The 13,353-nt window shown below is 42.9% G+C and overlaps 1 protein-coding gene across 3 annotated transcripts in view; it reads left to right on the forward strand.

Annotated features, from left to right (window-relative positions):
- Window positions 1-1,498: 1,498 nt before the first annotated feature.
- The window catches only part of jag2b (jagged canonical Notch ligand 2b), a 51,184-nt gene continuing 39,329 nt past the window's right edge, over window positions 1,499-13,353 (forward strand). For all 3 annotated transcript variants that reach the window (XM_083689482.1, XM_083689483.1, XM_083689484.1), the window contains exon 1: window positions 1,499-1,791. In XM_083689482.1, coding sequence (XP_083545608.1) covers window positions 1,507-1,791 — 285 coding nt within the window. In that variant the 5' untranslated portion in view covers window positions 1,499-1,506. The remainder of the gene's footprint in view (window positions 1,792-13,353) is intronic.

The following is a 13,353-nucleotide window of genomic DNA, read 5'->3' on the forward strand; positions in this document are numbered from 1 at the left end:
GCCATTCTCCTCTGACCTCTGGCATCAGCAAGGCATTTTCGCCCAGAGAACTGCCGCTCACTGGATATTTTCTCTTTTTCAGACCATTCTCTGTAAACCCTAGAGATGGTTGTGCGTGTAAATCCCAGTAGATCAGCAGTTTCTGAAATACTCAGACCAGCCCGTCTGGCACCAACAACCATGCCACGTTCAAAGTCACTTAAATCACCTTTCTTCCCCATTCTGATGCTCGGTTTGAACTTCAGCAGGTCGTTTTGACCTTGTCTACATGCCTAAATGCATTGAGTTGCTGCCGTGTGTGTGTGTGTGTGTGTGTGTGTGTGTGTGTGTGTGCGTGTGTGCGTGTGTGTGTGTGTGTGTATGTATGTATGTATGTATGTATCATATATATATATCATACATTTTAAAGAAGTACATATGCAATTGAAGTTTTGGGAGATTCTCCGCCCCCAGTTCCTTTGGTTGGCTCACAGACTGTTGTCGCCAAATGCAAGCAGGCGAATTTGTGATTGGTCTGTGGAGCTGCCAATCAAAGAGCCGTCCTCAGGCGTGCTGATCTGCGTGCAGTGGCTGGAGACGTCTCAGTCTGAGGAGGGATCTGAGAGGGACACTCTTCTAACTGGGAACATATCAGTCTGTGGAGTATCTTACACAGGGACACTCTCTTAGCTGGACCATTACCGCGCCGCGCAAACACGCAAGTCATCTTTCGGTGAATGTTGGAAATATACGTTGGAGAAGAAGACGCCTGCGAATTGTTGATGTGTGGATCGGAGGACCGTACCGCCGGTCAATGGCTGTTTCCCGTTTTTGATCGCTTTTTCCTCATGACATACTAATTAATCGAAGGCATGTGGAATTGTACAAGGATTACGAATTGCCTCTCAATAATATGCTTGCTGTTGACGATATGCACGGAGGTAAGAGGGCGGTTTATTTCAAGTATTACGCCGAATAAATTGAATAAATATCGAAGCAATGATTTTCAAAAGTTGGTGGGCGTGGATAGATTTATTTCCCCTCTAATATTACCTATTCAGATCATATTCATCGATAATTAAATTACGCAGCAGTCAGTGGAAGCATGTGATCATGCAATCTCACCATGATAAGGTTAAAGTGTGCACAATTGTTACTCTCCATTTTGCTGTCATGCACTTGTCTATTGGTACATTTAGCTAAATTAAAATACAGGGATTGTAAGTTTTATTGGCATTCAATATTTCCAATGTTACGTGATTCCCCAATTACAGATGCACATCATGAATGGCCTTGGTCAGATTTAGGCTATTGACACGAAACCCTCTGTGCTAAAGGTTGGCTACATGGTGAAACAAAAGCATGGTCATATTATCAACCCCAAACATAAAACCCATGAACGATTTGGGACACGACAACCACGTTTACGCACGTCTACTGGATACGTAGTGTGTTGGTCGGGTGATTAGTCCGTTTTAATGTTATTTTTAGGTGGCGCAGTCGTCGGGCTATTTGGAGCTGCAGCTGATGAGGGTAGAGAATGTGAACGGAGAGGTGTGGGACGGCGAGTGCTGCGACGGCACCAGGGACCTGCAGGACCGCCGCTGCACCAGAGACGAGTGCGATACTTACTTGAAGATGTGCCTGAAGGAGTACCAGACGGAGGTCGCCACCAAAGGGGCCTGCACCTACGGACAGGGATCCACCGACGTTCTCGGTGGAAATATATTTTCTTTTCAAAATACGAAGAATAAGCCCAACAAAATCAACGACGCTGGCAGAATGTTTATCCCCTTCCAGTTTGCATGGCCGGTAAGTGGTCTCCCCTTTTCCAAATGTTTTTAATGTTTGAGAGAACTGAGACTGTCAGTTGTGTTTGTTGTAAGTGTCTGGACAGTGTTCCACTTGACAGTGGTCTGGTTTGGAGTTACAGTTCTACTTCTCTGTATACTTGTCTTGACAAACAAGACCACATTGGTTCAGTAAGAGAATGCGACACACTCAATAGTAGGCAATCGATTTATCATTTGGACATTAATCTCATAATATTAACGAATTGAATCAGAGGTTTTAACTTGTTTTGTATGAACCAGACGACAGAAAATAATCTTGCCTGAGCTGTCGTTTTACACGGGTATGTGGTGCTTTGGCTACTTTGAATCGACCTGTTCGGTTCGTTATCCGTAGCGTCCGAAGCACTCGTTAAGACGAGCTTTTTAAAAATCAAAATGTTTGCTGCCCTCCAGGCCAGCCAGGCAGTGCATGTAGGGTGACGGTCGTGACCCCCTCTCCACATAGAGCATGTAAGGTGACAGTCTTGACCCCCTGTCCTCACACAGAGCCTGTAAGGTGACAGTCTTGACCCCCCTCTCCATGCATGGAGCCCGCCAGCCTTTCCTGCTGTCTGGGGGCCAGGTGGTCCATCGGTGCCTCCCTGCGGGTGAGGGATGTGAGCCGATGCTAGAAGGATTAGCCAAGTCAAGTGCAGGCTATTATGAGAAGGCTATTCAGCCCTCACCATGTAACAAAACTGTGTATAGGGTTGCAAAATCTGCACTTATACACATATGGCTCACTGTAAACGAAAACTCTCCTCCTCTCTCCTTGTGAGTACATACATTTCAGGGAAAATACCCAGCATTTTTTTTTGGGAGGTTGAGAAAGCATCATTATTCCTACCTGACAACCTCACTCATGAAAGCAGTCTTTGTTTAGAAGTGAACCCTGTTTTATTTTCGTAGGTCACATGTTTTATTACCTAAGGCGTCCCGGGGGGAACAGAAACATGTTAAGTCTTATTCAACATGTATGCCGTACGCCTTTCATGACAGGTGAGGAGACGTGTTCTTGGCCAGCACACTGTCATCCCCTCAGTGGCCAGCTGATACAGTAACCTACTTCAGTGCCAGATTTCACGCTACGCTAGGCTACACTAGGCTACGCTGGCTGGCTGGCTGGCTGTGTGTGTCGTAGATTACTGCTGAAGCAACAAAGATGCAGTGTAGTATTGACTGACTGTCAGCTCTGGCCAGATGCCCAGTGAGTCCCATCCCTAAGCTGTCATGGACTGCACTGTCCGACTGTCAAACTGTCATCTCTGCCTGCCTTCATCCAGCCTGTACTGCCTAGCAGTGTTTCCCCTACCATTTACTTCAGATGGTTGGGCTCTGTTGCTCCCTGCCTCATATTATTTGGACTCGGTTGGTGTCAGTTGATGTGTTGTGATATCGTACTGTATGGTCATTGCACACAGTCTTAGGATAAGAGACTGGTGTTGTACAAACCCCATATTAGACAGTGTTACACACTAATTCCCTTGCTCTTAATGGCCTGGCATAAGAAATATGGTGGAGACTCCCTCTAAGCCATGCTTACAACCAATCCAATGCTTTGAAGGAGTAACAAGTGCACACTTTTAGGACAAGAAAGGTAGAGAATCGGAACGCAATAGGGTTGGGGCGATATCAACATTTTCTTATTCAAGATATTACTTGATGCGATAATATCATCTGTTTTTTGTGACCCAAATGTGCATTTAGCTGGAGGCACAGTGTGTGTATCAAGCGTATCAGAGCAGAGATTAATCCAAACCATGGCCTGAATATGGGAGTTATTTGCTCTATCAATAAATATATCCAAAAAACCAAGTCTATATCACGGGTCTTCTATTTCATACCATCAGTATAATTTTACATGGCACCTATTATGTCTTTGAATCAATGAATACAAACTGGTAGCCCATTGCATTTGGTGACAACACTATTACTAGCAAGTAACCTATAAAGCTGTTAGTCCTTCCTCTGCAGTGTGTTTTTAGATCAGGTCAGGCAGTAGGCTACCTATCCTTTTAGTGAATTAACGCCGGGTCATAATATTCCTGCAGTAAAGGTTTGTGCACCTGCTTCAAAGCTGTGCATGTGAGGCCGAGCTACTGCAGAAGTAGGCGCCGTTAACACCCTGAGAGAGGAGGCGACACGAGTTTTGTGTCACAACCAATACACAGAGCAACCTGGCTTATCTGCAAAAACAATTGTAAGTATGTTTTGAATTTACATGAGGATGAAGAAAAGAGGGGTGCATCCTTACATTACAGTCTGTTGATCTGGCATGTATCTCCTTTTATAGGCCCTATGTAGTAACGTCGACTTGAAGGTTTTATTTTAAAAATCTCATGGACGCTACCTCCTTTCTCCATTGGGTTTTGCCCTTGAACATCACACTCCCCCCCCACACCCTCAGACTGACTAATCTAGCAGTCTGCCCATCTCATTCCATTCAGACAAACCTCACTCTGAACTCTGTTGTGAGGGTGGATGTACCTCCTGTAACATCACAAGAGTGCCCAGGCAAACTGCGTCATATTAAACAGTGCTGGATAGTCACTTGGGATTTGCGTGGGGCCAATTAGATCTGCACCAAAAAAATGGTCTTAATGAGAATGTCATTGGGAGCAATTTCAATATCTTGCATGAACGATATTAGCATCCTATCGTCCTGTCGTCCAACCCTACAATACAGCATAGATGGCCACATAGGTATGATAGGGCAGGTTGACTGCTGCTTCTTGCAGGGTGGTAAGAGCTGAACAGTAAACCACCCCCCCACCCCCCACCCCTAGGGATCCTGATTGAGTTTCCGTCTCCATGGCCCGTGCTGCGTCTGCAGTTCCTGTAAGAGTAGTCTCCCTTCTACCGTTCTAGCTAATTTCATTAGCTTCCAAAGAGAACGTGTGTGTCTCTCTCTCTGTGCCCCAGCCACGTAGCCCAGACAGCCGTTTGATGCGGGCCTGCTTGTAACCACATCTGAGCTGTATTGGTAAAAGATATCTCACATCTCCTTTACCAGGCGTTGGGACGTTAGTGTGTGTGTGTGTGTGCGCGCGCGCTTGCCTGTGTTTGTGCGTGGTAGGATACGGTTCAATCTTCCACCTGTCAAAGGGTGTAATTAGATGGGCTTGCTTCAGCAAGTCCAACTATTTGAGCTCTACTTGAATTTGCCTGAACCTATTCATTCCTATGGCCATTTGTTCTGAATGGGAATATTTAAAATATGTACACTAACTACACTTAAATTACTTCACAATATTTTAAATCTATCTACCGTCCAAACCATCTTTAAACTTTTTCTACTGCCAAAATAAAACTTCTTCTGGAAGCTTCTTCTGGAACTTCTTTTTCTAGTTATTATATATTCCAATTCTTCCCGGTCCTCCTACTCCTACAACTTTTAACCTAACCCTGACTTTTAAAAACATGGCTCAAACCACATCAATATGTTAAAACCATCTAGTAATCTGTGCAGGCCTGTGCATCATTTGTATATCTGGAATGCACTTAATGTATTTGAATGTTATCTGCTTAGTTATGTTAGACACAACACATGAATTGACACCATGTTCGATGTCTGGAGTTTGTAAGATGTTTCACTCAAGTGATAGATTGTGACAGCCCCAATACTGTGACCAACTGAAGCAATTTGTTCAGAGTACTGAACTTTGAGTATCGGCCAATACCGAGTACACATTCGATAAAAGGCTCTTTTTTAAACAGTTGTATACAAGCTCTGTGTGGATGTGCTATGCTTGGCATCATTCTTGTCCATCTTAAAACAGTTAACACCATGCTCAAGCTGGGAAATGTCAACTTATTGATTAAAGACACTGTTTCATAACTTTGCATAAGAAATACATACATGACTGAATTATGCAATACAGCTTTCTTTTAATTAATTCCAGACTGCAGACCAAGGCGGAGAGCAGTGAAAATGAGGATTTCTTCCACTACAGTTTCTGAAATAAATGTGACTTGTTCCATTATTTTCAGTCGCTTGTGCTCTTAAACATATTTTGAGTTCTGATGGCTGTTGAAACGAGGATAATCTCCGCTTTCTAACCATGCCAAAGTTGTGTCTAAACAATAATGAGTGTGAAAGAACCAGTTACGCTCAGGGTATTACTGAACACCGATTAGTGGACCACTATTTGAGGTAACGGCTATCTCATTCCACTGCAGATACCTGCACTGCGGCTCGAATGAAGACTTTCTGTCTGACATTAAGCAAATCACATAGCTAACTAGCTAACTGGCTGGCTGTGTTCACAATTCAGCTGAAGAGTTTGTCAGCTTGACTTTAGCAAGACAGTCAGTGAGTTTAGTTGGTGCAGTCGGAACTCTCAAACTGAAAGCTCTATCCACCTTATCATTCAAGGCATGAAAAGAATATACACATTATGATTTAGCCTTTAAAATGAAGTGAAATGGATAGAACATGGTGAACATCATGTTTTAGTGAAATCTGTTCATTTTTAAACCTTGCAACTAGAATCACGTCTTTTCCTTGCATGAAGCGCGAACATGTATGATGTAGCAACTACCTTTGAATCTGTCTCAAATCAGGTATCATTTCAGTTACCTTCAGAAGAAAACCGATACCTTGGTAATGACTTTGGAGACAGAGAGGTAGCAGGCAGTTACTGTACATTTTGGATTAAGACAGCTATGGTTGTTATTGTTGCTTGAAAGTCACAGGCGCTATGGTGATTCTTTCAGTTCAGTTTCTCTCTCATTTCAGTTATCTGTTCCTGTCCTCCCTCAATTTTTTCGCTTTTAGTTGAGTTTTCTTTGTCTCTCTCCCTACCCTATTCCCTCTCTGCCTCTTATGCTCCTCGATAGAGGTTAAGGTTAGGGCCTTGGTTGGGACCAGCAGACAGCACAAATCCAAGGCTAACCGGGACAGCGACTGCTAACCACACCTGACTGGGAGCTTGCCGGGGCCATTGCTAGGAGACGGGTAGAAAGGTCTTTAGTAAACAATTATCGTCAGTCGTCATGGCTCCCTTCCCCCTTGTCCCCTGGAGGCTTTTATGGGAGAGTCAATCGTGTGAGGCTCACCTGGGGACTGTGGGTCCCTATCACCAACCCCGATTACACTATTGATTGGGTAATTAGCCAACTAGCCACCGGGACTTGAGTCCCCCTGGCAACAAGGTATAATTGGCCATTTCCAGAGAGCAAGTGGCTGCCGATTGGTATTGGTCATTAAGTGTCTGTTTTAGAACCGAACGGTAACAAAAACAATGTATGTATATTATATCATACAGTAACTTATGTTCTGTTTATTTCAGAATGTGTTGAACTATTTTGAACACATTTCTTAATTTTTCATGAGGGCAGTTCCATGTATAAGGATCGATGAGGATCAAAATGTGAAATTCATCAGAGCGTGTCAAATGAAAGAGTCCATCATGGCTTTGACTTCTGGATATGAAAAAGCATGAAAACATCTACTAGAAAAAGTATTTAAAGGTGGTTAGAAAAACATCAAACCTCAGTAATGTTCTTATATAGATTCTGATACTTTTATATTTCGTTTTTAGGAAATGGTTTGGCCTCTGTAAGATTAAGAATAATTTCCCAGTCTCTGGGTCATTCTGTTACCAAAAACCTACCAAATACTTTGTGTTTTTATATCGATTTTAGTTTATGAATTAATAAGTGATTCTCCACAGTGACAGTCGAAAAACTGTGGGAAATCATACAGTAGTAGTCACAAACCACTGCATCATTATCCGCACCAACATCCTCATCTCATGCTCCAATAAATGGAGACTTCATTGTTGTTGAGTACAGTAGAGAAAGCAAAGCCAGCAAATCACACAAATATGGAGCGCAAGTAACTTCCATTGAGAATGATGACATGCATGTTGCACACTTCTACAAAAATGACATCAAGGGATTTATCTTCAATATGAAAGCCCACTGAAACATGTAGTGTGGTGTCCCTAGACAGATTCTTCGGATCCTTCCCACACCGGTTGCAGACAATAAAGAAACTATTCATTTAGCATGAGGCAGATTGGGGTTTTGGCCGCCAACCTGGGGAAACAGTGGTTAAGGTGCAAGTGCCATGTTAGAGTATAAAAATTGTATTTGTATTAAAAATTTCCTATTTTACAGAAAATGCCAGTCTAGCCGTCACAAAGATGGGGAAAACTTTGCTGCCTACATTTCTTGAGTCTACCATGAACCATACAGATGGATGGATAAAAAAACTTTGGATTTGATTTGCCATGTTATGCCTCAATATTTTAATTTTTCTAGATCATGTCTGATTTAGTTCAAAATGTCAGATGCAATTCAGCAGAAAGGCCAGACTGTGTCAATGTTTTTGTCCATGGGCATTATTTCCATGCCAGCCTTAAAAATCATTGAGGGTTCCCCCACGTTGGCTGCTCAATTCATGTCGCCAAACAGTACGATTAGCTAGTCGTGACGTTGCGGAGAGAGTGCCATCATCAATTTCTCATTCTATTCTAAGCAGGAAGTCTGCCATTAGTAGGAATCTCCTGCTTGATCTATGCCCTTCCCGCCCCCCTCTCTGACATGAACAAAATAGTTTTTTGTCTGCTAGCTCACACATTTTCTCCCTTCTCACCCCAAGGGCTGTTTGGGGCTTTTTGTTGCGTCTTCCAATGGAATTAAGGGGAGGGACACTTGCATGCTGCATTTTCTTCCCCACCACCATCGTGTTGGTCACAGGGGAGCTGAAGACACTCTCCTAATTAGCAGATGTGGCACACAAAAGAGGACTGATATAAAATGGCTTCCAAAGCTTTTAACATGTATCACTGATCACACTCGTTCCCTGACTTATGCCACCTAAAGCTTTGAAAGCTTTTTTTGTGATCAATGTATTAGCCAGAAAGTAGCGGTAGGTACTCGCAGACTTCCTGCCAGTCGGACATGAATTGATTGAGGGGTTTTCGGTCGATTTTAAGGGACTATTTATTTCCTGCTGTTGCAGTCAGAACAGGACTTTGAAGTCCCTTGTTGAGCAGCTTGTATAGACCCTAGCTAGTTAGCTAGCTAGCACCTGTTCTGTCCTCAGACAGCTAGCTCCACATTTACTGAGGAGGCAAGGATCTCAAAGCGATGGTGGGGGCTTGGGGTTGCGGGGTACTGTTGGCTTGTGATGGCTAAGTGAAAGTGAGGAACATATGCCCACTCCCACATGATGACCGTGCACTCCTATTAGGTTAAAGGTTAAAGGCAGTCTGGGATTGGTACATGCATTTATTTTTATTTTTTTTAAATTAATGCTATATAGCAATTGATTATTGAAGAATATGACTATCAATGCCTCATTAGCTGAATTCATATGTCTGACCCCATCAGAACCCAAAATATAAGCTTGTTTTACACTATTGTTTGTAAACAAACACTGTTTAGCCTCAAAACCTGGTTAAAACTTACATTTTGATCTCATGGATTGTCAGTCCTGGCATCCATAGCTCCTTCTATGAATTTGATGGTGTTTACATTTCTCCAGCCCCATCCATCAGTTGTTTACCAAAAAAGTGGCGAGGTGAACCCTTTGCTGTTGGTTGAATCCCAGATTGCCCCTTTAAATGCTCAGAGCCCCTGGTGATGCTAGCAATGGTGAGTCGTGTGAACGAGTCTGCTTACATGTCTGTGTGCGTGTGTGTCTGTGCGTGTGTGTCTGTGTGTGCGTGTGTGTCAGGCCCTCTCAATGAAATGAGTGGTGATGGGACCGGGGCGATATGCCCCTGCTGCGTTGTCCTAATAAGCCTAAGCGCGGCCTGTGTTACATCAGAACCGTGTGACTGTGGTGTGTGTGTGCCTGTGGTGTGTGTGTGCGTGTGCGTTTCGTATCTACTTGAATGAATAATCTTCCTCTGGTTCCACTCCTCTCATTCTTTATCCCATGTTTTCTTTCTCCATCTCTTACCTCAGTTCGTTGCTATCTCTCTCTTAGTCGTGTTTTCCATGCCTCCGTCTCTTAACTACTTTTGTTGTGGATTAGGCTCCAGCGTACACCAGGGTATGGTGACTTGTTTTCCAGTGGACTATTTAAGTTGGGGGGGGGGGGGGGGGGTGACCATTATTTTATGAGAGTTAAGCTCAGTCTTGTATTCTTGTTTTACGATACAGCCAATTCATTCTGCATTAAAACCAGAGCCTGACAGATGTATTGTAGAACCAATATTGTTGGCCGATTATTGTCTTTTTACAGAAATATCTGTGTCCGTGCATATTCGTGATAATGCCCTGGTACAGCACCGAAGATGTGCGTCAGCCTCACATTCCGAAATGATTCAGTGTAGTTGGGTTTTTACAGAGCAATAGATTTTTATTAATGATTTTCTTATTAATGAATAAACATGCTCATTAGCATTTGTTGTTACTAGAGGGCCTATAATGTGGTTGAATTTAGGACAGTGACGTTAGCTCTTTGGACTGCAGTCAATTAGCAAGAATAAGAGTTATTTGGCATAAGGAGTCACACAGTAAGATTATTTACCCATCATTTACTTCACCACCTGACATGGCTATAGCCAGGACATAATCTTCAGAGTCAGATGTTCTTCTCACAAGCAGCGTGGGTGTGTAGTTCCAATCAACACACTTTGTTGACTCTCGTGAGAAGAATATTCCACTTTGCTGAGGTTTGTTTTGGGGAGGGGGGGGGGGGGCTGGAATAAACCTTTTTTTTTTAAATAAGTGGTTGGCAACAATAATGTGCAGGAGGTATTTTAACAGTATGTTTTAACACTGCATTTCACAGTGCATTTTTTTTAAATTTTATTTTATTTTATTTTTTTAATGTTTTTGTGAATTAAATATAACTGATATTGAATAGAACTAATTTTCATTTCACCACAGAAAAACTATATATCGGATATAGGTGAAATTTGCCCCCCCATAAATCATCATCGGTATCAGACCCAAAAATCCAGTATCGGTCAGGCTGTAATTAAAACCTATAGCATTTGTGTATTTTACAATAATGCAAGGCCTGTCAAGTGTCGCGTGGTCTGTCTCATACTTACACATATAGGCCTACTTTCTTTCTTTTCTCTCTCTCAGACGAGCTTTCACGCAATCTTTCCTTTCTGCTTGTTTGGGAAAAGCTTTTCCCCCTGTTATTTCCACTCAAGCTCATTTGATTCTGTGTGTGTGTGCCCTTCACTGCAGGTTTGTTTGTTCACACACACACACACACACACACACACACACACACACACACACTCACTAGTGTGGCCTCCCCTCACATCTCTTCCATCAAATGGGACTCCTGGCCGCGGTAAATAAAGCATGTCATTACACGGCCAGTTGAATTCTCACTCTTGCACCTGTTTCAGATGATAATGTTGCTCAGCTGGAGGCTGCCCCAGTGCTAGGCAGGCTGCCTGTTGCTCTACGTCAAGAATTAGCGCTAGCAATACGATGTGCTATTTTAGTTCACTGCATTGGGTTTTTAAGCTTATATAAACAGATCATTTAAACGGTTTGATGATGACGAGATAGGACAAACATATAATTGGTCTAGCTTGGTTAAGGTGGTAGGCCTACAGCCTCATTAAAGGACCTGGGCGTAATTTTGTTACCTCTGCATAGTCTATTTCAGGGTACCCAGAAGTAATGGACAGATTTATCAAATGTCCGAAATAAGCACTTGTGTTTAGTATTTGGTCGACAATCCTTTGCATGCAATAACTGCCTGTAGTCTGCGACCCCACCAAAGGGTCTGGGTATCTTTTCTGGTGATGCTCTGCCAGGCCTGTACTGCAGCCATTATCAGTTGTTTGTTTTTAAAGGTTATGTTTTGGAGTAGGGCAATCCCACTCTTGTATGTTGAATTTTTATTGGATAGAGATAGTGAAGAAAGACAGTAAGTAAGGATGTCAGCAGAGCATAGGCCGGATTCGGACCCATGCCAACATGGGCATATGTGTGCACTGTAGGCCATGGTGCTAGACCACTGGACCACCCCAGGCCACAGTTGCTGATTTTTGTTTCGAGGTATTTTTGCCTAAAATCTTATCAGGAAATGAAATGCATGTTTAATTGGATTTAAATCTGAAGATTGACTTGGCCAGTCAAAACCTTTCCACTTTTTGGCTCTGAAAAACGAGTTCCTATGGCAATAGGTTTTAGGTCATTTTTTTTACTGTATAATGAAGCACCATCCAATGGATTTGGAGGCATTTGCTTGTACTCAAGCAGACAAGATGTTTCTGTACACTTCAGGATACATTCTGCTGCTGCTGTCAGCAGTTACGATCATCAATTAAGACAAGTTAATAAAAAATAAAATAAAAAATAAATTAATTAATAAAATACATGCCCAAACCTAACACCTTCTGCACCATGTTTCACAGATGAGATGGTATTCAGTACATCTTGGGCAGATGGGCATTTTTTTCATCTTGGGCATTTTTTTCCAAACTTTTCTCTTGCAATCACTCTGGTACATGATCATATTAGTCTTATCTGTCCACAATACCATTTTCCAGACTTCTGCAGGTTTTTTTAGGTACTCTTTAGCAAACTGTAACCTGACCATCCTTTTTGAGGATAACTAGTGGTTTGCACCTTGCAGTAAAGCGTCTGTAGTTTGGCTGGTGACGTATTCTGCACATGGTAGTCTCTGACACCTCCCAGAGTGTGTTTCTTATCTGTGGGACAGTTGTTTTGAGGTTTAAAATACTAATCTGAAAACGGAGTATGATTGCCGCTGAATTGTGACATCCTGATTCACCCTGACAAATGGTGATGATTTGGCTTTGGCTGGTACATCAAACCACATCGCCAAGAAACAAATCTCGTTCTCAGCTGAATTTGTTGCAAAGGAGAAGACAAGAAAGCAAGCCAAAATCGACCAGTGCAGCCCCCCCCCACTCCCCCCTCCCTCCCATGACAGAATGTATGTATTTTCTGCAGCAGCAAATGGTGCCATAGCACTTTATCCAACCGTAGGCTATAATGGTCAATTTGCTTCAGTATCTGTTGCAGGACTCCGGTACCATGGAGATCGTATTCACTCAGTAATGAATGAAATGTAAACAGATTGTTATTGTATCTTGGTTCAAAAGCTATCACTATGTTCTATCACTATCTACCCCTCCCCGGCCCGTGAGAGGCTGCTGCATGGTGCGCTAGTCATGCTCCCTTGGCCTGTGGTGCAGTGTGAGAGATGTGTGCAGTGTGGAACACAGTGGGTTGAGCAAATGTTGGCTTGCTTCTCTTTCTCTGACGGTCTCCCACTCTCTCTGCTTCTTCCTTAGCAACGACATACACAGACTGTTGTTTAAGTTGTGTTGGGTTTCAGGGCAGTAAAATAAATGACGAGGTGTTGACTGAGAGAAATGTGCCTTTGACGATGAGCTTGTATACTCAGTTAATCTCACTTCAAGTAGGCCTATACGTTTTTTTTTTTTGTGTATGAGGTTGTGTACCTTATCTTGGACCTCGCTAGCTAATTAGCACCCAGAGGGCAGGCGTTCGTTGTATTGTTAGTGCATGGCTAATGACCTTGTTGGCATAGTAGCAGCATGCTCAATGGGCCGTGTGG

Source organism: Argentina silus (genome assembly GCF_951799395.1).
Source record: "Argentina silus genome assembly, chromosome: 17".
NCBI classification, from domain to species: domain Eukaryota; kingdom Metazoa; phylum Chordata; class Actinopteri; order Argentiniformes; family Argentinidae; genus Argentina; species Argentina silus.